General features: G+C 32.4%; 1 protein-coding gene across 1 annotated transcript; it reads left to right on the forward strand.

Moving 5' to 3' along the window:
* The first annotated feature begins 385 nt into the window (after positions 1-385).
* Positions 386-23,797, forward strand: LOC124362124 (mRNA turnover protein 4 homolog). Its single transcript, XM_046816337.1, has 5 exons — positions 386-572; positions 10,324-10,486; positions 17,844-17,993; positions 18,409-18,637; positions 23,317-23,797. The coding sequence occupies exons 1-5, from the start codon at positions 545-547 to the stop codon at positions 23,704-23,706; spliced, it is 960 nt and encodes a 319-aa protein (XP_046672293.1). The 5' UTR covers positions 386-544; the 3' UTR covers positions 23,707-23,797.
* The last annotated feature ends 399 nt before the right edge of the window (positions 23,798-24,196 follow it).

A 24,196-nucleotide genomic window follows, 5' to 3' on the forward strand; every position in this document is an offset into this window, starting at 1 on the left:
AAAAATGTAGGGACATAAGTGATGAAATCATGTTAATATAATGACTGTTTTAAATTTAAGACGGTTGCGTTATATACAGAGAGTTTTTATTCAGAACTAATTATGTAACAAGGAAGTAATTTTGAATGATCAATTTAATTACATTAAATGCTTCGTGCTTAGTTATCATTTATAGCTTATTTCTCAACTCGTTTACTTAATTTATTTATCGCCTATTGATTTTTTTATTATTTTAAAGATAATATACTCTTTTCAAATTTTGATGGGGTATAAATCTTGATTTGGTATAGTATTCGAATAAATAAGTACTTTTTTTGTTCCAATGTCCCATCATCCATCCCATTGCTCTGCATCCGGAACCGGCAACGGCATTTACAGTTTTAACCTTCATTCAATCCTCATCCTCATTCGTGATGGTGTTTGTTTAGCTCCACGTTCTTAGCTTTGAGGTTAGGTGGTACGTAACAAAGTTTTTTGTAGTACATTGGTTTGAAATATTTCAGTGAGGTAAAGGAACGAGAATAAAGAATTTAACTTTTTTACAATGCCAGTGTCTAAACGGGATAAGAAAGGTAATATAATTCATTGTACCTATCGAGATATATTTATCTACAGGCCTATATACTCTAATAGAATATTTGGACATCAAATTTCGTGTAAACAGCACGTGGCTGATGTGAATCATTTTAATTGTTTAATGTGTAGGATTTCTGAAAAAAAAAGAAAAACATTATCTTATGGTGTTAAAATAAAATTATACTGTTATAACTCTTTTAAAAACGTAATATTAACCCTTTTAACCCCGGCCATTAAATCAAGTGATTGTGCCAGAAATCCCAAGCCATTTCAGACAAAATGTAAAGGGTTTTGTAAAAAATTCATAACTCAGTTATTTTTAAAGATATTTAGGTAAACTCTTTTTTTGTTTTACTTCTTTATACATTTAGCTTAACAGAAATATACAAATAAAATTATTATTTTGAAAGTAATTTTTTTTTCATCATATGAATATATAAAAAATAAAATAAAAATGAAAAAAATTTCAAGTTTGATCGTGGAAACCATATAGATAAAAAAATATTTGACACAAAAATACCCATTTACTTTATGAGTATATTTAATCCTTAACCCTTTTACTGCCGACGTCCGTCATATATGTCGGACGTCTGTTTGTTTTTTTTTTATTGTTACTGGCTACCTGTTATGTTCAAATGCCGAAATATTCGGTATTTTGGTTGTTTAGGAGGAAAGGATAATGAAAGAAGCCATTTGAAGAACTTTGGATTTCTATTTTTCGTCGTCTTTGACTAGAATTGACGAACTACCTTAGACAGCTGGTCAAAACCAGATGATCGGGTTAGATTACTGACAATCTTCGTTCATTGTTGTTGTTTACAATGTTATCGAAAGTTTTTTTGAAGTGTTACTTTTGTTGATCAAGGATATAAAATGAGTAAAAGAGTTACATCTAACTCTCCTGTTGAGTGAGGGAACAATAATTAACAGTCTAATCGATTGGTGGTGTACAAGAGCAAGACGAACTGAGTGACGATTTCCTTCAGAATTTGTCAGATTCATATGCCGATTATTAGTGTTAGGGCTATTGATGACAATCAAATTTGATGTGGATGACACTGATGACGATCCTTGACTATCTTACCATCAGATAATGAGGAGTTATTAGATAGTGAGGGGGATGTGGCACAGATAAGTTTACCTTCAACTTCCACTGGTAGGCCTAGAGGAGGCCTACCAGTTTTGGGGGAAAATCCTCATAGTGCAGCTATTGTTTCAAGGTAGCACCTTTCAAATTTGGTATATGTTCTAAGCAATTGCTCTAGTTTTATAATGATATCATGCTCAAAATTTTTAGTATAATTTTAAAAATAAATTATCAGATGCCAAACACAATTTTTTATTTTTTTTTATTTATTTTTTATTTACATAATTTTATAAATTAAATAATGAGTTTGTTTCAAATTAAAAATTTCTTTTTATTATTTAATAAAAACAGCATTTAAATACGAGTAAATAAAGTAAAAATTCATGCAAAATTCTAATGAAAAATAAAAAAGATACAGCATTTTTTGTAAATGAATGCACAACAGCGATTTTCCCCCTTGGCAATTTTGACTGGTACGATTAAAAAAATGGCCGGCAGTAAAAAGGGTTAATAAAAGGAAACAAAAAAAATTATAGGCCTACCTGATTTACAAAGTGGAGTAACATCAATTTTTTTAAAGCCGTGTAAATTTTTCTTTTTGCCATTTTTGGGCAAGGCAACATAACAAGACATTTAAAATTCACTGTACTTAAAATAAACATAAAACCAAAGTTATTTCTGACAAAATAACTAAAACTGTTCATAATATAAATTTAAAAAAAGTTTTTAAAAAACAATATTTACATCACTACAAAATGTAAATTTTCAAGATATCCATCACTCAAATCGTCGTCACTAATCACATCCACACCATTTGCAACTAGGTTACTAATTAGTGTATTTTCACTTACGGAAGACTTTGAACGATGTCTTTTACTCATTTTGAATCAAACAAATAATTAAACTAAACTTTAACTGCCGTACTTTACATTGCTTTAACCTAAAACTGTGAAGAACAGCTGATATACGTAATATACAGCTGTCTGCAACAACATAGCGTGAGCAGTCAGTCGAGACGAACTGCAATTGCTCAGTCACAGACTGACAAAATACGAAGTCAAACCATTACAAACTAATATATTTCGATACTAAATATGCAAATATCTTTGTGCACAAGTCTGTGAAATTTTCAAAGCATTTGGTGAAATAGGTGGCCAGTAAAGTAATAAAAAGTACACGTCCGCACTTATAGGACGTCGGGAGTTGACGTCATTTTTACGACGTCCGTTTAATACGGACGTCGGGGTTAAAAGGGTTAAGGTTGAATGGTCTTTTATTGGGGCAGAGTATGATAGGTGGGAGGTGGGAACCTGTTTTATTATCCCTTATTACAATCATCAAAATTTAATCTATATCAAATTACAACTATCAATTATATCAATGTATCTTAAATTTAAAATTAAAGTCGCATGTCTCAAATTATTAGAAATAGTTCACTTCATGACAAATTTAATGTTTATCATTTTCATTTGTTTATTATTATTTTTGATTCTCTTAACATTGAATGCTAAAACAGTTTATTTCAATCATATCATAGGACTCCGTCGTAGTATGAGATAGATGACAACCCAAACGGGTAGACTTTAATAAGCGGCCTACATGCGTTATTCAATTGCTATTATCGAATGGATGTATTGTTTTTATCCGTAGGAATAATTCTATATTACAATTGATTTAACTTAGCATATGTTTTGATTTTATCAGTTATAGTAATTTTAATGTAAACAATAAACAGCAAGAAGTAACTAATTGTAAACTTTGAAAATAGTGATGAATATGAGTATAATATGTAAGTTATTTCTCACAAGTGACTGTTTAAGTGGCTTCAACATCTGGATTTGTCTTCTGGTAACTCATGAGGAGAATTCTTTCCTCCATTACACAAAATTTAGCTATGTTATTTAAATTGTAATGTACGAGATTCTTCTTGTTACTGTTATTTATAACTCTTATTGTATGTGATTTTTACATATCGAAGTGGGATAGTATATCGAATTGTACGATAACAGCAATCAAATAATGAGTGTAGGCCGTTTATTAAAGTCTCCCCGTTTAAACAATTATGTAATGCCATAATTAATAAAGGAACCATATCCATAAATCAAATGATATAATTTAATTCTCCAAGTGGTAATTAAATCACTTTAAAGTGATGGGCTGTTTTGGAGCAAAATACGTGGTTTCTTAAAAGCCACTTTTTAGATACAAATATACATTCATTAATCATGTGTTACATATCATTATTTTCTGAAAAATACGCTTTAGGAAATAAAGATCATTCAAAACAATTAATTACTACTTTTCTCTAAAAAAAGTCTTGATGAATAGTAAACAATTTTTTTTTTCTTTTTGTTTTTTTAGATGGTGAGGTTGTAAATGCGTTTTAAAACATGGTTATAAATATTTCAAAATATGCAAATTGTTTCAAATTTCATTGTGAACAATACAAATGGCACTTCAAAGCCTTTTGAACAAAAACTACACACACAAAATATAAAAACTAAAAAAAATTTCTGCACCAAAATTTGCACAATGGACACATTCAAAGTAATAAACACTTCTCAAACAGTATTGTTTTGGATGTACATAACCTCACAAAAGCTAAATGTTTGTTATAATAATTATGAATAGTTTGTTTATATACATATTTACATTTGACTAAAGAAACTTAATCAGAGTCAGATTCTGATTGCTGCGCTACCTTATTTCTTCTGGCTCCTCCTACGGGCCTCCTGAAGTGCTCTAAAGGACTGTAGCAACTCATAATAAAATAGAAAATACACACACAAGAAGCAAGAATCTATCGCACAGTGAATAATAACACAAATCAAAATAATTCGTCGTGGCTGAACGATAACTAACCTAGACGAAAACTACAACAAAGTACTGCGTGGTGAGCGCAGCAACAGCTGACAAAATCAGCTGACTGTTATTTTTCATTCTACTCAAAGGCTAAACAAAGTAGAGCCAGTGCGTACAGAAATCTCTCCTACGTTGTACTATGAAAATTAAATAAACCGTTCCTCCCCATCCTCAGATAGAGGTCAAAGTCGAGCGGTCTAGTAGATAACGTGATTGCAGAGTCTCGCCGCCCGTTTAGCTGGTGCGTCGCTTTGTTGTACTTCTGTGTTTTACCCCTACATTTCTCCAAACATTACCAAACAAAAACTAAACTCTTTATTGAAAAAATACACTAAACTTGTTTTTATTCTTGATCACACTCCACCACCCAAAATGTGAGTGCCTCCGGCCATCACCGCGGGTTCTGCGGTCAACGAAAGAAAAACATCCCTCGAGATAGTACCTATCAGTAAAATATCAAATTCTAGAGGGGCTGATCAGAAATATAAATTGAATTGTAATGGAAAGGCAATTATGTACAGTGCAAAAAACTTAAGACAAGATAGTTCAGCGACAACAATACCAATAACAATACCTGGAAATACTTCTTGATTGATGGAATGTTAGTTCTGTTACTCAACTATATCATTTTATAACGTTCTAAGTTCATTGAAAAAAGTTTAAGCGTTGGGGGCATATAACGGAATCCGACCCCATTAACAATATTGATAATCGTTGTAATTAAAGAGTTGTTTTTTTTTTCATTCTATCATGTTTGTTTCTATAAATTTATATTTTTGTGTTCTTCATACTGGTGTGGTCGGTATAATCCTAAAGTACCAAACAAACATATCGCACAGTGCAATAGTAGCACTTGAAAGGTTAAGACAGGAAAAATATCATTTAATTATTAAAGAAAACTTAACAACAAATCAAACCTCTAGAAACCGAGAAAGTCAGAAAAACCACTTTTAGTGTTACTTTCTCTAGTTTTCTAAAGTTACCTTTTTTTATTTAAAAGAAATTAAGTGTGAATTGTGTTTAGAATATGAATATGTGCATATAGTTGGTACAGACGAATTTGTTATTGTTCCAATTAAATGACAAATATATAAATCAACTGTCAATTATGGGTTATTGTTTACTTCTGCCACTACAATTTTTACTGTTAGTTAAAAAAAAGCTTAAAAATTATCTTAACCCTTGTATTGTGAACATGCTAAATCTCATAGATGGACGGTCAGTCTTAATATTATATTGTAGTGAGTTACTTAATTTTTGTATACTATGTGTATTAAATCGACCCACACATGTAGATTTAGTTTACTTGCAACTTAGTAATGTCAATTGAGTAACACTGTGGTGCTAATATTGAGATATGATCAGCTGGTAACAGGTTACTGGAACATAATATCTGACCACAATATTTTCGTAATAGGCTATTGACATATAACCGTTTTTCACATCTCTAGCGACCGTTATTCAAATACGATACAAATAATTTAACTTTGTTTGAATTAATTATGAACAATAATGTCCAGCCAAATTACGTTCAAGGCTTTTAAGATTGTCTGAATCAATATTTTTATTCTGTAAAGTATTAATCATGAATTGTTATAGGTCAAATTTTTTTATATTCGACTATTTAGATATTTCTAATCAATAATTTGTTTGGGAATGTCATGGTGGCCGCTTATTATACTGCAGCCGTAAGTGTAAAATTCAAACAGAAATATTGTTATACTGTATTGTGGAAAGAATACCTTATTAAGAAAATAGCAATTTATGTAACTATAGCTATAAAGAGGTAAAAATGAAAAAAAAATATCTTTGACGCACATTTTTAGTAAAACCTCAAAAACAAGCTATAAATAAATTAGGGCCTATATTGAATTTTAATATCTTTATTGAAAATATATTAAGGGTGGTCAACCGACTGTAAAAATTCAGAATTTAACAAGCCGAAAATCTTCCTGTAGAACCTGGAAAATTACAAAATACAATTCCTTCTGCCCCTAAGAATTTGTAAAATCAAGACATTATTTGACAGCTCTTTGAATCAGGAACTGAATAATCTCGAAACATTGTATTTTGCACAACCTGGTTTATGAAATTATGAATGTTCAACATGTTCCCAAGCTCCATGTGACGTCCCGTTGATCTAAGGTTGCCTCCACTTGTTTAGTGGAGTTTATCTTGGCTTACTCCTGTGCTGCGGCAAGCCCCCTTCCCCCCAAAAAACACGTATCAATACATTGGACAATTCAAGTCAGCTGATCGATTGTCCCGGACCTCAGCACTGTACGTGTAGTACAATCTAAGCGATAAAGCAGTAATGACCACCATAAAAATGGGATTTTTGTGTTCAACATTGGTGACATTACAACAAGATTATTCAGTCGCTGAAGTGGGGTCTCTGAACGAAGTTCAACTCTTAGTCTTCAGTGAAAATATAATTTGAAAAGGTGTGTGTTAGATAGATAGAACAGGCCTTTGATATTAACAAAAACAAAGAAGAAGAGAAAAGTTGTATTATATAAATTTGAAAGTGATACGAAAATAATATTTTTCAACATAGTCACCATACAAATTAGGCACTTATAGCACCTAAACTATTTTTGAAATTCGAGTTTTATAAAAGTCTGCTGCCTGACACTTCAACACTATAGTTTTAACAACTATTTACTATAGTTTTTATAGTTCACTACAAATGAAAAAGAATACAGTATATTTTTCCATACTAAAATATTCAAATGGTATTTGAAATATTATGGTTTTTTTTTTCAATGAGAAAGTCATTAGATAAAATTTTATTAGATATTATAAGACTATATTATAAAGACAATTGTAAGAAAACAGACAGGTATCTGAAATAAGTCTTCAACATGTAAGAATATTAAACTTAACTGTGGTCTATTACTATTGTAGTTGAAGTGAAAACTAAACTGGATGTGTACATATTATTAACCAACTTACTACCTTTTATTTATGTCAAATCTAGTAGTAATTTTAAAATAGTTAAGAATAAGCAAATATACATTTATATCCACATTAACACGTTCGCTACCGCATTGTTAATTATTTTCCATTAATATAGACCATCGACGCATATTTGAGTGTACCTATTTATTTCGCACAGACTGCCGACGCACATTTGCGTCCGTGTGATCACATTAAATTAGACCAGAGACGCATATTTGCGTCCGTGTCACCATTGTATTGAAAAGACTATTTCTCATGAACGGTCTATTTTAAAGCTCTATTCTCTTTGTACCGGTCTACGGGAATGCCCGACTCATATTTGAGTCCCTTGGTCTGTGGCTTACGACGATTAGTGACGTCACAATACGGTTAGCTAAACCTAACCTCAAAGCTATAACGTGGTTTAGTAGGCCTACGGACTAGATTGTTGTTGTTATAGTGTTAACAGAGTAGTGTTTACAATGGAACGAAACAGAAGACGAGAAAAATCCTCATCATTTTTACAAACAAACAGTGAAATAGACCGTATGATTAGTGACCAAAATAGTGATGACTCTGAACTAAGTGATTTGTTCTCTTCAGACGGAGGTAGTGAGTATCATCCATCTAGTGAAAGCGAAACTGATAGTGAGGAAAACATAAGGTACTTACTTACCTTGATGATTTCATTGAACCTATAGCAGAATACACGGACATAGAAATAGGACTAGCAGAAAATGCTGAAATGGAAGTAAACTTAATCGAAAATGAAAATAATCGGGATGATTTAGCACAGCAGGATCATAATGTAGAAATGGTAGTAAATGCTATCCACGAACAATTTGTGACTGTTGAAGGATTGTGGACAAAACACTAATAATGTCCCTCAAACTTTCGATTTTACAGGACAGGAACAAATAAACATTCAAGCGGATGATCCGTGGAAGTAATTTGGCAGCATATTTGATGATTCCATCCTCGATAAAATTGTCACATGGACCAATAAAAGAGCAAATGTCAATCGGGGAAACCCTATACCAAAACATGCAGCACTTAATAAATGGATAGACATTACAGAGATAAAGTAAAAAGGGTTTCTAGCCTTTGCATGTTAATGGGTAATGTGCGTTTACCAACTTTAAAACACTATTGGTCTACAGATCCATTATATGCCCACCCAATTTTTTGGAAATACAATGTCTCGAACTAGATTTGAGAGCATTTTGCGATGTTTATGCTTTTATGACACTGAGACAGATTGCACTGAGCATAAGTTGCACAAGATTGATCAAGTCCCTAACCCTAATTTAGTGTTAAGTAGAGAACTGTAACAAAGTATTCAGTCCTGGGAAATCCCTCTCTCTCGATGAGGCTATGATTTTGTTTTCGCAGAAGACTTTCATTCCGTCAATATATAAAAAAAATAAAGCTCATAAGTACGGAATAAAGTTGTACGAACTTTGCACATCTGATGGCTTTATTCTGAACATTTTAATCTATCAAGGAAAAGGTACGAATAGTGCATGAAAACAAAGGCCACACTTATCAAGTTGTCATGAAACTGATGGAAAATTTTCGTTGGGAAAGGTCACACAGTTTATTTAGATAACTTCTACAACAGCGTCGATCTATCAGAAAACTTGATTCAGTGCAAAACAAATATATGTGGAACGTTACAAGTCGATAGAGCAGGTAACCCGCAGGTAGTAGTAAAGTCAAAGTTACAGAAGGGAGAGTATATTAGTCGGCAAAAGGGTGATGTGACGGTGATGAAGTGGCGGGATAAGAGAAACGTGACAACCATTTCAAACTACACATGGTCCTGAAATGGTCCATGTAACTAACAAAAGAGGTACTGTTACAATGAAACCCGCCATGGTCGTAGATTACAATAAAGGGGTGAGCGGCATCGATCGAAGCGACCAAGTTGATATCTTATTACTCAACTCCACGTGTCACTCAGATGGTACGTTAAAAATCTTTTTCCATCTTATAGATGTTGCACTATGGAATAGTGTTTACCTTCATTCAAAAACTAAATGGAAAAATGACTTACCTTGAGTATAGGAATATCATCATTAGGAACTACATCCAGTCGGAGCCTGTCACACGTACTCCTCGTACCAGTCCTGCAGCTCATTTACCACAGAAGTTGGAGAAGAGAGTAAAGTGCTATGTTTGCCGAGTAAAACGTAACAAGAGGCGTGACACATTTTATATTTGTGCAACTTGCAAGAACTCAGATGATAAGCCGTTTGGTTTATGTATGCCAAGCTGTTTTCAAGACTACCACACTAAAAATTGAAGAAACATTTATCTGTTTTTATGTAAAGATATTTTTACCAATAAGAGTAAAACCTAATTATATGTTCAATAAAATATTTTCATGTAAAAAACCTTGTTGTTTTGCTAAAAATGTACTATTTGAAACTAACATAAGGGACAAATGTACAAAGACGCATATCATCATCACCTGGTCTATTTGAAAAATAACTTATTGAATTTATTATTATTTTCGTGCTATAGACCGGGAGACGCATATATGCGTCGTCATCAAAATTGCTTTAATTAAAAAAAAACAAGTACTTATTATTTGTAAACATATTTTTAGTTTATTAGGAAGTTATTAGACTAATTTTAACAATATACCATTCATGGTCTATGGCTATGTCAATCTTGCGAGTCCCAGTCTAAGAGTGAGGTTATAATTTTTAGCGCGGTCCTGTGAGTGCGGCCCGAGCGACGCATGTGCGTCGCTCGGTAGCGAACGTGTTAATCAATGCCATTGGTTTTGTGGTATATCATTTTGTAAATAATTTCTTAATAAACGAGCGATCATTTCTATTTGTCTGTTTCAGTGTCTTTGACAAAGACTACAAAGAAAGGAATGGGATTGAAACAAAAACTAGTTGAAAATATTCGAAAAAGTCTAGAAACCCATGAGAATTTGTTTGTGTTTACCACTCGCAATATGAGAAATGGACCGTTGAAAGATGCAAGAGACACTTGGCTAGGAAGCAGGTATGATTATTATAGTAAATAATTACTTGCATGTACTTTTTGTTTAACCCTTTTACTGCCGACGTGCGCAATTGCGCACATTGCGATTTGTTCGAAAACTGCCGACGTGCTTATTTGCGCACGCTGCCATTTGTGCGCAAATCGCCGACGTGCACTATAAAAGCCGTCTCGTATTTGTTTTATACTGGTTTTCAATGTTGTCCAAATGCATCGAAATTCAGCTGTGTTATTCATTACTATATGGACAACACACAGAAAACAGGTTTTATAATCTATGGAAGCCATTTTTGTTACTGAACGTCTTTGGTTATAACTCGAGTTTGGTTTGATGAAGCTATGGTCGATCTCGTTAGTCGTGATTTCCACTTGTGTTGTTTCGTGTTTTACACTTTATTTGACATTTATATTTGTAAATCTACATATTTTTACGATTAATAAAATGAATAAGAGAAGATCACCTGTCAGTGACTATCTGCAAAAACTGCAAAAAAGGTGTTCATCCCACATGTTTTGGGGAACACAAGTGCTAATCAGCAGGCCTATGAACCTAAAAATGTATATATATTTTTGTAAATATTGATCAAAGTGCCTTTTAACTTTAATTTTCTATTATATATTATATTTTCATATCAATGGACAGTGATTTATGTATTATAAAGTGATATAGTGTTATCAATAAGTGTTATCTTGAAATTCGAGGATATTGCACCAATTTCAAAAATTCATCACAGCTTCAGTATTTTTCAAGGTTTGTTCCTAAACTTGTTGGGAATGTTTATATATAATTACTGTACAATAAAAAATTATAATTATGGTGGTGGTTTAATATTTAAATATAGTTGTTAAAGGGCAAACTCAAAAAATCATTTTTATTTATTTAAAAGTTTTGTTTCATGACATAATATATATATTCTTTAATGACAGAAAATTTTTAAATTATTTTTTGTAGCAAATTACAACTTATAAGGAAAACAACAAGATAAAGTTTATAAATTTATGATAAAAAATAATGAATCCATGATTTTTTTTTTAAATTATTACATTTTAGTCAATTTTAGCCCGGCATTTTTAGCAAGTCAGTGAAATTAAAGTCTGGCATTTTTCAACAAACTAAATAAAAGTGTCCGGCAGTAAAAGGGTTAAGTAATCTATTTACTGTGTTGAAATATGTATAAAATGGAATAACTGTATTCAGCCAGATAAATTACATTTCATTCAAATGTGAAATGATGGAAAGTCAATGCATATAACAAGATTAAAACAAGTGCATTACAATACAATAAGAACACATGACATTGATTAGAAAAAAAGATCAGACACTATACTAAATAATATCTTAATATTATTTAGATATTATAAAATCAGAGTTTCCTTTTCCTTTGTAAAATGTTTTTTAAACAATGTAAAAAGGAAAGTTTAACTCTTTGACTGGTGTGTTTTTTTTCTCTATAAAAGTGAGTTTGTTATATGTTTTAAAAATGAGGTTACAATTTATATTAGATATAACAACACAGAAATAGAATTAGTTGATTACTTGAATGATTGATTGAACACTCGTATGGAGGTAAATGAACTGAAAAGAAATACACAAAAGAGTAAGTGCAATCTAGTGGGAACAATGGAAACTATTTGGAAGTGTTTCACACCCATTCCACTAGATTTTACCCTTTGAGTGCCGCAGCGTTTTGCTATATGGTATGCATAAATTGCTGAGCAAAATGCCTGATTCTGCAAGGGTCTGGTTAAAAATTCATAACAAATTTATTTATTGGTATAATGTCTTGGGTTTTTGTTTTTGTTTTTTTTTTTTAGATAAATATATTTTCTTTATACATAATACATTGATCACTTATTTAACGTTTTTATATAAATAAAAAAAGATGATTAACAAAAACTTTATGAGCAAAAACATTTAGTTTTTTTATTTTGACACAACTTAGTGTTATTGAAATATTTTATTTTTTCACTTTTAGTTGTTCTATCTTATACTCCATTTAATATTTTACAAAAAGACATATAAACATTTTATTTTTATACTTATAAATAAAGTTTGGAAAATAAATATGAAAATATGAACCACAACAAAACTAGAAATTTTCTAACCTAACCTAACACTCTGTGTATTGTCTACACTGATAATGCTTAAATCTAATGCCTGCAATACTAGGCCTTCATTGTCAGCGATGTTTTACGACTCATTGTTTATAAATATCACTGAACAAACACAAAAAACATAAAAACTATACAAATGTATTTAGTAAAGTACTAGATGCTTACGATCGCCGTAACTCGCGGGCAAGTCATTGTTCTACTTACACACAGACTAGAACAACATACACAAACGAAATAATTTGAAGATACTAACACTACAAACCCATTTACACTTAGATAGTCCTTATCACGTAATAAAATAAAATTATAGAGGAAAAACTTTCAATATCATTTGTGAAATAAACAGCAGCGCAAACAAAACACGTGACGGCTCATCCGCGTAGCAGTCGATTCTAAACGTGACGTGACTGACGCTCTCTCTTTACAATCACCGTAAAAATCAGAATCTAACCAAAATGCAACAAAACCTACATCAAAAGTTACGTTGAAGCCTTTGAAATGCGTATGTATAGTAATTGAGCCAATTTAGATAAATGCTATATAAAATATAAGCCTTACTGCAGAAGTCACTAACAGCGATTCTGGCATTTCTTGCATATAATGCGGGATCGCTGACAGCGATGCTCCGGCACTCAAAGGGTTAATACTTATTCAAGCTAATGATTTTTCACGGCGAATCATTATTGTGAAAACTGTTTCTCGCCTTAGTGTTTCCTGTATGACTATCAGGACTACCGCAGATAGCACGTAGTGCGCTGCTGAATTTGCTGTGGGAATTTGTTGTTCCTATTCAAAGGGTTAATAGGACTTCTAATGGTAACTAATTGAATAATCTGCAAGACATGATTAGAGGACTGTTATCAATTTTGCACAGCCAATGTTTTGGGATATTAATGGTAGTATCTAGTGTAATAACTAAACCTCTTTTCTACTACTAGTGACTAGATGAGAATCTACCCACTCCAGCAATAACTTTCACAACCCTTTACTGCATTAAAAAATCTTGTACACCCCACACTATTAGGCTCCACACTAATAAAATCATATCCCCACACTATTATGCCATTAGGTGAGCTGAACAAATCAAAATAGCTCAGGAAGTTCTGAGCAACTCACCATAAAGTCTTTTTGGAGCAATTGCACATTTACTCAATGTATTCTTTAAGGCCAATTATGTACTGACTCCATTATGTTCGACTGTCCATTATGAATTATGGAGTTTAGAGCTACACCCAAAAAACTGCCAATGGATTTCACCAAGGAGTTCTGTTCCATTTCCCCTTATTTCCTCCACTATACATTATAGCCATTCTGCACTATTCACCGAAGTTTAGAGAGAAGAGTAAAAGTAGCGGAAGACAATTATTGTAACCTAATCTATAAATGTATAAATCTAATTTGTATGCTAAATAAAACAATCTACAGTTTGGCACATTACATAACTAAATGTAATTACATATTTATATTAATAGTTAATTACAACTATAAGTGGCTGGAAAAAATAAACCATAAAAGTCACAAAAATAGTTGGCCATTTTTTGCGGCAGATTTGAAAATCACGAAAACAGATCCTTAAAACTAATATTTATATACTGTATTTACAAGTATAGAAAGCTTCCAAATAGGGACATGCACCACACGAAAGTAAACAATGTAGACTACATAATAAAAGATTGAATAGTACTTCTAGTTTTTAGTTAAGATTTTGTTGCAGGCTACAAATGAGTTATGATCGTTTTGCATATAGAGTACTAATTTTCTTTATTCCGTCAAATATACAAAACGGGTCCAGTAAGATACATATACCACATGAAAGTAAACAATGTAGACTACATAATAAAAGATTGAATAGTACTTCTAGTTTTTAGTTAAGATTTTGTTGCAGGCTACAAATGAGTTATGATCGTTTTGCATATAGGGTACTAATTTTCTTTATTCCGTCAAATATACAAAACGGGTCCAGTAAGATACATATACCACATGAAAGTAAACAATGTAGACTACATAATAAAAGATTGAATAGTACTTCTAGTTTTTAGTTAAGATTTTGTTGCAGGCTACAAATGAGTTATGATCGTTTTGCATATAGGGTACTAATTTTCTTTATTCCGTCAAATATACAAAACGGGTCCAGTAAGATACATATACCACATGAAAGTAAACAATATATACTACACAATGGCATACTTCTGGTTTTATGGGCTGAGAATATTTTATTAGGCTACCAATGAGTTTGTAACCATATAGACGGTAAAAACTCAAAAATGCAAAATGGTTCTAGCAAGACATGTATACCACAAGAAAATATACAATATAAACTACATAATTATAAATAATACATCTGGTTGTATGTACTACGAATTTCATAATTGGACAGATTTTAATAAAACAAATTTGCAAATATACATTAGGTTTAGGTAGTCTTATTGTTTAGACAGTTAAATGAAAGATGTTATAAAAAGATATATAACACATTAGAATTAATATTTTGATGAAATCTCTAGAACATGCATTCGTATTGGTACTTGTCCTTGTTGGGACAGTCCTCTGGGTCAGTTCGTTGTCAAATCCAGACAAAATATTTTCTTTACAGTTTAAGCCACTTTCATGGTCTCCGTCACTGACCTAGTTCTCTCATATTACAGTTTTATTTAATACTGATCGATAAAAGTTAATATGTAAATGTTCGTATATATTCAGATGCTGGAATTTGACAAAAATATGTGTACTTACATCTTGTGGAATCAATAGCCGACTATAGGAGATAACCAGTTGAGGTTAAATATATCATGAGTAAATATATAATAATATTTGTAATACATTGTTCAATTTATAATAATTTTTTTAGGTAGATTTCATTTTAATTTTTCATTTCCTCTGATTATGACCCCCAGCATCAAAAACTATTATAATCTGAAAATGTATATTTTTGTGTGTATAGGCATGACTGCCGTAATTTTCATAATATTCAGACTGAACAAGGTACTAAGTCAGTACTTGCACATAGCTTAAATAAGTTTGTTAGTCAGTCTTAACCAGTAAAATGTTTCTTATATAGTTTAATAACAAATTGTAGACTGTGGGACGAAGTGGCCTCCTTCTCACTGACATCGCTTCCTTTTGGGAGGCAGCAAACAAGAACTTGTTGTCATAATGACATGTAATTTTCACAGTAAGTCAAATAAAATCTGTTCTTTCTAATATTGTAGTTTTGTAGGTGCCAGATAAGAAAAACTTTTTGAAAGATAGTGGCCTCCAGATACCAAAATACCGAATAACTTGTAATCTTGTACCCCTCAAAATGGTTTGTTGACATAACCAAGAAAGATAAAGAGGAACTGTATAAGAATTTGAAGACACTCCACTATGAACAACTTGTTCAACCTGATGGTTATAGTTGTGTAGTTAATGTTATTTATTTTATTGAAAATTTTGTATGAAAGGATTCTATTGAGAATGATATTTCATTTTGCCCTGACAAGTACAGAATAACCCAGTAAAACAATTTATATTAGTACACTCTGAGGAAATTGTAAACATTTGTTTACATTGTTCAAGAAATTTGTCATTAATTGTTGCTGACAATGTGTAGAATGCTCAGTTTGCCTGAGATTTTTCAATCTGAACAGACCAGGGTGAAATGAAATGAAATGAAATGAAATATGCCTTTATTCAAGAGGCGGAGTTAGGGCTATTTAGCCCTCTCTACCACTCAACCTCAAACCTCAGGGTGTTTACCTGATGATGTGTCATATACGGGTATGGATATGTTAAACCCTTCTGATATTAAGGTATTTTGTACATTGTGTCACTTGTACTACAAAACTATTACACTGCAATACACGCATTTATTGTCAGGCACTTGACCGCATTGATGTTTTCAATTGCTGCTCTACAAGGTGTGCCTATCAACTCATTTGTTTCATTTCACATGCAAACAACTTGTTCACTAACACAGTATATGCAGTTATCTCGGAAAATGTTAATACTTAAGTAGTTGTCAGTGCCCGTAGTGGTTACTCCTACTGTATATTAATTTTTATTAAAGAATGTCAATATTTCAAGTACTTGACAGCGCCCACAGTGATTACTACTACTGTATATTCATTTTTTTTTTTAATGTCAATATTTAGGTAGTTGTCCGCGCCCGTAGTGGTTACTCCTACTGTATACTCATTTTTATTCAATACTTAAGTAGTTGTAAATGCCAATAGTGGCTGCTCATACTGTATACTCATTTTTATTAAAAAAATAACATTTTTAGTAGTTGTCAACACTCATAGTGGCTGATTCTATTGTATACTCAGTGGCTGATTCTACTGTATACTCATTTTTATTGATAAATGTCAACATTTTGAGTAGTTTTCTGTGCCCGCAGTGGCTGTTCTTACCCTATCTACAAATAACCAGATCAGTTTTGTCAATATGGACTAAATACAATATATAAAAAGTAATTTGGCTCTAAATAAGTAAGACACACCTTATATGAATAAAGGGACAGCTTTGTTCGCGTCCACGTAATAGTAAATATAAAATATCAAGTAAATCCACACATACTGTGTAATGTTAAGTAGTTAATAATTCACTTACCATTATCACAAATTCATAATAAGTATGAAAATATTAAATATATTCACATAATGTAAAACTAAAAGTTTACTGTTACGCACATGCCCACCGGGTAATGCTAAATGAACAAAATGCTCTTTCTTCACAGGAAGGATGTTTTGTTTTGTAATCATACCATTAGTTCCAGAATTAACTTGACATGATATGAAAATCACCAAATCAAGCCTTATGAATTCTTAAGTTAAAAAAATATAAACAATTAATTGATCTAATTCTACAACAATTAAGACAAGCTTCTTTCTTTAAAGGTAGTGTATTTTAAATTCGAGATAACCAACACTTGTGATTATGTTTATGTGCCTGTACATAAGTGTAAAAATGTGGTATATGTGTCTTGATGGATTTGTTTTGTATTTTCGCAAAATATAGAAAGTTGTTATCGTCAAAATCTATGATTAGGACCTCATTAGTAGCCCATTAAAATAAAATCTCTTACCACTTTTTTAATATTTAGTCACATGTATTTACACAAATTGTGTTTTATAGTCATTAGTGTTTATGATGCTATAACATGTCAGCCTGCTAAAACATGTTGAGCATTGAGGGAGGGTTGTCATTACTAATTCTTTTTGTAGTCAAAGTGTTAAATGGTGTACAAACATTCTCTTGTGTACAGGTTCTTCATGGGAAAACCAAAGGTGATGGCCTTTGCTCTGGGTCGCACCGAGGCAGAAGAACAGCACAAGGATCTTCACAAAGTATCTCCATTCGTCAAGGGACAGTGCGGACTGCTGCTAACCAGCAAGCCCAAGGATGAAGTGATTCAGTCAGTACCTTATAGATATCTAAATATTTTTATATGTTGATTAAAAGTATCTTTTTACTATGTTTTAAGGAAAGGAATTAAAACATATGTAGTAAATTTTAAGTTTATGAGTCTTTTCTTTGAATTATATCATTTAAGACATTGGTTTGATTATAGTATTGCATATTCCAAAATTAACATTCTTTGCAAATTGAGTTTGTTTTCTGATCAAAATTGAAAAATAAGACTTATTGCTTGTACATAATATACATATATACCATTACATTAAAATAGATTGATTTAAGATTTTTCTTTATGGAAATTTTAAGTTTTCAAAGAAACAATGCTACTTTGGTGCATTTCTAATTACCTGGGGTGACACAAACAATGACGTAGAATTCAATGGAATAGTTAATATATTGACTTTTTGTTTTAGATGGTTTCACAGCTACTCAAACAAGAGTTATGCCAGATCAGGGTTTGTACCTACAGAAACGATAAAGTTGGAAGCTGGACCTCTACAAGAGTTTGCTGCAGCCATGGAACCACACTTACGCAGCCTTGGTCTCCCCACACAGCTGGAGAAAGGGAAGATCATTTTGCGTGAGGACCACACCGTGTGTACGCAGGGTGTCCCAATTACCCCAGAACAGGCCGGTATACTGGTGAGAGTTCATTATGTTTTCCTGAATAGGAACGAGATAAATTCATTCAAACTAAGTCTCAACTGACCAGTGAATGTATAGAAACTATTTAAAATCCAACACATTACGTTGGGAAGTATTATAACTATAGTCCAGACAACAATGCAACATGTGCTATTTATTTAACAATATAGTGTTTGTTTTATTATCGTCCACAGCAGGATTACTCTAATAGACTTGATTTTCATTGAAGTATCCATATCTGATGACTAATTACAAGATCATCAAACTAAACTTCCTACCCCTGTAATCAAGGAACTGTTTGAATATTTTCGGATTATAAGAAAATTTTTATAAACAAGAAGATTAAACTTTCTGGTTCTGTAATTATGGAACTATAACTGTGCAATTAAAATAATATCAAACATTAAATGAGAGAACTTAGGTCTAGTTCCTATAGTCATGGAACTGTTAATTTTATTTAAATGTTGGTTATGTTTTTTATCTGGTTTGCCACTTTCTTTATCTACTCAAGATTATCATTGACATTATTAGAAAAATTGGTCATGTTAAAATTTGTTTGATCAAAATACAAACATTTTTTGTTTTGCTTTGAGTATTTTGTATAACATTACTGAATTTGTTACTAATGAAAGTTTTAATTTCAATAAATTGACAATTTCAAGGAACAATACTGAATTAAAACAAGACACCACAACAATTTTTTGATTCTGTTTATGGATAAAAATTTTAGTTTGGACAAATAATTAAAACATGTAAAAAAATTAAGTATGGCTATTATAGTAAGGATGTTTAAAATTTCACAAATTGGGTGGAAAACTTGGAAATTGCTTTCTTTGCCAGTATGCATGTATGTTTCTTTTGTATTTATGGTGCAGATAAAATAATTTTTATGAAGTTTTAATTTTACAAAAGCTAGACGTATTTTACATTTTGCCTAACTTAGGTTACTATGAATTTGCCCTAAAACATTTTAAAAACTTAAAATAATGACAATACTGTACATATTAATTGTATGTATTAATGTATATTACACACAAAATTTAAGCCTGACTCCTTACCTGCGCTGATAGATTACCACCATTATAACTAAAGAAATAAAAAACAGTTTTCAGGGTCGCTAATAAGCCAGAAATAAGCAAGAGATCTCCTTTATAACCAGGGAAATTTCAAAAATCATTTTTCCATTTCCAAGAATTTATGAAGTCAAGAACAATCTGAGTCCTTCTCGAATCAGAATCAGAATTTCTCGAGACATCATATTTTACTCGACATGTCCGTGAAACTGTGAATGAAGATCTACATATATTCGCAAGTCTCATCTGACGCAGGTCACCTTTATTAATGTAGTGGAGTTAATGTTTGTTAGTTCTACCCTTGTGTCTTAGCAAGCTCCCAAACATAACTATCCATTGGAAAATGAAAGTCAGCTGAACAATCGTCTCGGGCCGTGACCACTATACAAGCGGAAGCTGTATGCAGCAAAACTGCCGTGAGTGAACATGCCTCTCGTAACAACCACTGATACACCTGCAGCAAGTAAAATTTCTTATCTTGTATGTGAACAACAGTAGTTGCACAAATTCTTTTTGCAACTTTACTTGTCAATGTAATAGTAGCTTAATATTGTCACCAGCCAGCAGACGGCCGAATCTACCATGCACGTCAGTTTTGGCTGGACAACATCTGGTAGATATCCCATCAGTTCTGCGATCAACTATTCAACTGAACGACTTTCCCACACACGTGACGATCGGTCCAACAGTATTCGAACTGTTTAAACCAAATACCCCAACGTATATGAAAAGCTGTACGTCATGTTGGTTTGAACCACATCTTTTCTTGTATTTATATCAAACACACATACATATACACATATATACTTGGTAGTTGTGTTGTTGTGGTTGAGTGATTCTATTCTTAACACTCAGTTGGGTGCCGGGCCATGGAAAAGTATTCATGGAAATGGAAAAGCAGACATCCTTGCCAAAAAGGGAGTAGAGTCCATAATGGTGGGGCCTGAGCCAGGCTGTGGTATAGCTTTCTCCAACAGCAAAGCTCTTGTAAAAGATTGGGAAAAGAGTATAAGAAACATTAATTGGAGTAGAGCCTCAGGATTAACACTATCCAAAATGTTTATCTCTCCTTACGTTAAAGGGTGGGCAGCTCTCTTGGATCAGAATAAGGAGGATATTAGACAGATATTAGGGATGTTGACTGGACATGGCCTCCTAAGGAAACATCTTATGAGGGTGGACCTTAGCCAGACTGATTTTGTTGAATATTAATTTGGTAATGTTAATAATAAAACAATATTTTACAAACGTTTGTAAACTAGACCTATATTGGCGTTGGTCCATCATTCTTTATTCAATGATATAAATTACTGTCTTATTCTAATGAAAACAAACCACTATTATACTCTGAACTGTGCATAGAATATTTCACCCCTCCCTTATTGCTTCTCTAATCCCTACCCCACCTCAACTTTTCTCCGCAGGGCTATATGTTGCGCATCCAGCGTTCGTTGTGTTGCCTATGTGCGTTACTTTAGTCATTACGCATTACGTCGTTGACAACTATTCAACGGAATACATTATAGAATTGACCAAGATAAATCGAAGTACACCAAGTAAAATAAAGACATAAGTAATAAAAGTAAAGCATCTATCCCAGGGAGAACTTCTACTCCCTTGGCTACAAATTATGAGAGTAATTTGCGGACAACAACTGTAAGTTCCAATAATTCATCATCTTGAGTAACACCTGACATAGAAAATGAATAGAAAAAAGTGTAATTATAGGTAGACCGATTACAAAAAGACCCTTGGTGCAGTGTTGCCAACCTAACCTCGATTGGGAAAAGAGGATAAGAAACGTTAATTGGAGTAGAGCCGCAGGATTAACACTATCCTAAATGTTTATCTCTCCTTACGTTAAAGGGTGGGCAGCTCTTGGATCAGAATAGGCAGGATATAAGACTGATATTAGGGATGTTGACTGGACATGGCCCCCTAAGGAAACATCTTATGAGGATGGGCCTTAGCCAGACTGACGAATGTAGTCTCTGTGGAGAAGAGGAGGAATCAGCAGAGCATATTTGGTTAGATTGTCCTGCCATCTTAGAAATTAGGAAAAGATTCCTAGGAGCATATCTCCTGAGCCCCAAGGACATCAGAGAACTGGAGCCCTCAAATCTGATAGGCTTCTGTACAAGCCTCGGACTTTGAGGACACAAATTTAAGTAAGGGAGGCGCAAAGGTCATTTTAGGACCAAGCGTGGGGACAAACCATCCTTTTCTCTCAGGACAAAAAAAATTAAGATTTCCACAATATTACATCTAGTGATGTGTAAAATTAAATCTCGAATCCAAATCAGTCTATTTGCGGAAGACAGCTGATCTGCAGAACTAAATTGCCACTTTTCTATATTTATTTTGGTATATCGTCACGAGTCTGCTGCATCTATTTGTGAACAACAAATCGGCAGTACACTAATTATCAGTTGTTAAACGTGTTTTTGTAGTTCTTTATGTTTTAAGACTATTTAGAAACATACATTAACAAAATAACATGATGTATAAATAATATTTTAATTGGAGTTTGTATTTTCTATGTCTATTTGTCAATGCCTCAGCGTGTGCTGGTTCTATGTGCGAATGTTGGCTGCTTGGCGGTAGACAGACTATCGCAAAGTTTTATTTACACTGGCATAGTTGTACATAAATATATATCCGTATATTTTTACGTAAATGGCATATATTCTAGAAGCTCATGTTATGAGCTACCATTTCTATTATTTAAACGGAGAAGGTAGAATATATGACTTGTTGTTTAAAAATATATTTAATTCCCTGAATCCTCTGTGAATTTATTTAAAGTAGCGTGGCATTCTTAGGCTTATTTTTCCCAAAGGGTCAAAATTAAATCAGGTATATACGATGTTTATGTTATGTCGACACAGAGATAAAAACTACAGAGCTTAAAATAGGTAGTAGCTAAGAATCGTCACTGAATTTCTCGTTTGGGCTAAGAAATTTGCTAACCGTAGCTTCGTGGAATTTCCTGCAAATACAGCTGGTGACAATAAACCTTCGCCTTTCCACTCTATGTAAGGGTTAAATACAGTATTACATTTGTTATTTTCTTTGAAAATGGACTAGAGAATTGGGAATTTTCAACCGGGAATTCGAAGAAAATATTACTTTTATGTGTATAACAAAATATCAACAGTTCAAACTAACAGCTTCATTTGTGAATAAAAATGTTTCTTCTTGTAAGGTACACAATGTGCAGGCTGGGTAAATCACAACTGAGACGCATTGTGTACTCCTCTTAGGAACATATAAAAACATACTCATTTTTCTTTATTCAAAACTAAAAGCCCTCATATTTTTCTCATAATACTGAAACGAATTTTACAAAAAAAGAGCATTTTATTTTTGAACATGGAAAAATATAAAAGAAAAAAATTTGTCCAAAAATTCCCTGGTGTTAAAAACATTGCGAAAAATACAAAATATGTATTACTAGTACAAGGAACAATGAAAGACTAATGAATATTCTTAAGATATGTGTAAACTGGTATAAATGTCAAACTGGAAATAAAGTTCATTCTGTGTAACAATAAAGCAGTATTTCATTTGCAGTTCTTATTAATGTAGTATATTTTGTTTCAGAAATTGCTTAAAATTCAAATTGCTGAATTCAAGTTAACACCATTATGTGTGTGGTCTAAAGAAGGATATTTTAAAAAACTAAAAGGACCGAAAGAAGAGTCCTTAGTAGCAACTACTCCTATCACTTCAAATACCACCACTACCACCACCACCACCACCACCAAATCAACTCCAGAAATCCCCAACAATAGACTTGAAGATGAAGAAATGGAGACAGAAAAGATGTCTCCGGATTTTCGACCCAGGAGATCTACGAGAATTAAAAAACCATTAAAAAGAACTCCTGAAGAAAGGAGATCATCCATTAAAAAATTAACAGGAACACCATCGTTATCTTCCAAAGGAACACCTTCTAGGAAGAGTGTAAGGAATTTAAAAATTTCAGAGTAGAAAGACGCTAATCTATGTATGTAATTGTTTTATTATATAACACTGTTGAATATTTGTAAATAACATGAATAAATGTTTGTGTTCTAATCAACATTGTTGATCTACTAATTTGCCAATGCCCTGCCAAACATTCAATCTTTCAGAGCTGTAAAGTGACATATGGGACATCTCATGCCTCTAACTGAATACTGAGTAAAGTTCCATACTTTGTAAAACCCCTAGTTCAAATGACTCTGTATAATCACCATCATTGTCTTAAAACATTGGAGTCAGATATGTTATATACAAATTAACCCTTTGATTGGTGGGTTTTTTTCTGTAAAAGTGCCCCAAAAAGTGAGTTATTTTAGGTATTTGGGTTTACTGCAGAAGTGTTATAAAAAACAATTAATTAAACATTTTTGAAGTTTTTTTGTATTTATAGAAAAATTATTCTAACTATGCACAACAGTTATTTTATTTACAAAATATGAATATAAAATAAAATATT

The sequence above is a fragment of the Homalodisca vitripennis genome, chromosome 5 (assembly GCF_021130785.1).
Source record: "Homalodisca vitripennis isolate AUS2020 chromosome 5, UT_GWSS_2.1, whole genome shotgun sequence".
NCBI lineage: Eukaryota > Metazoa > Arthropoda > Insecta > Hemiptera > Cicadellidae > Homalodisca > Homalodisca vitripennis.

Bases quoted from the DNA above. Each gene is read 5' to 3' on its own strand.
- LOC124362124 (XM_046816337.1), top strand. From the start codon at position 545: ATGCCAGTGTCTAAACGGGATAAGAAAG. The intron at 573-10,323 runs GTAATATAATTC...TGTCTGTTTCAG, and splicing joins GTCTAAACGGGATAAGAAAG to TGTCTTTGACAAAGACTACA. The intron at 18,638-23,316 runs GTGAGAGTTCAT...ATTTTGTTTCAG, and splicing joins CAGAACAGGCCGGTATACTG to AAATTGCTTAAAATTCAAAT.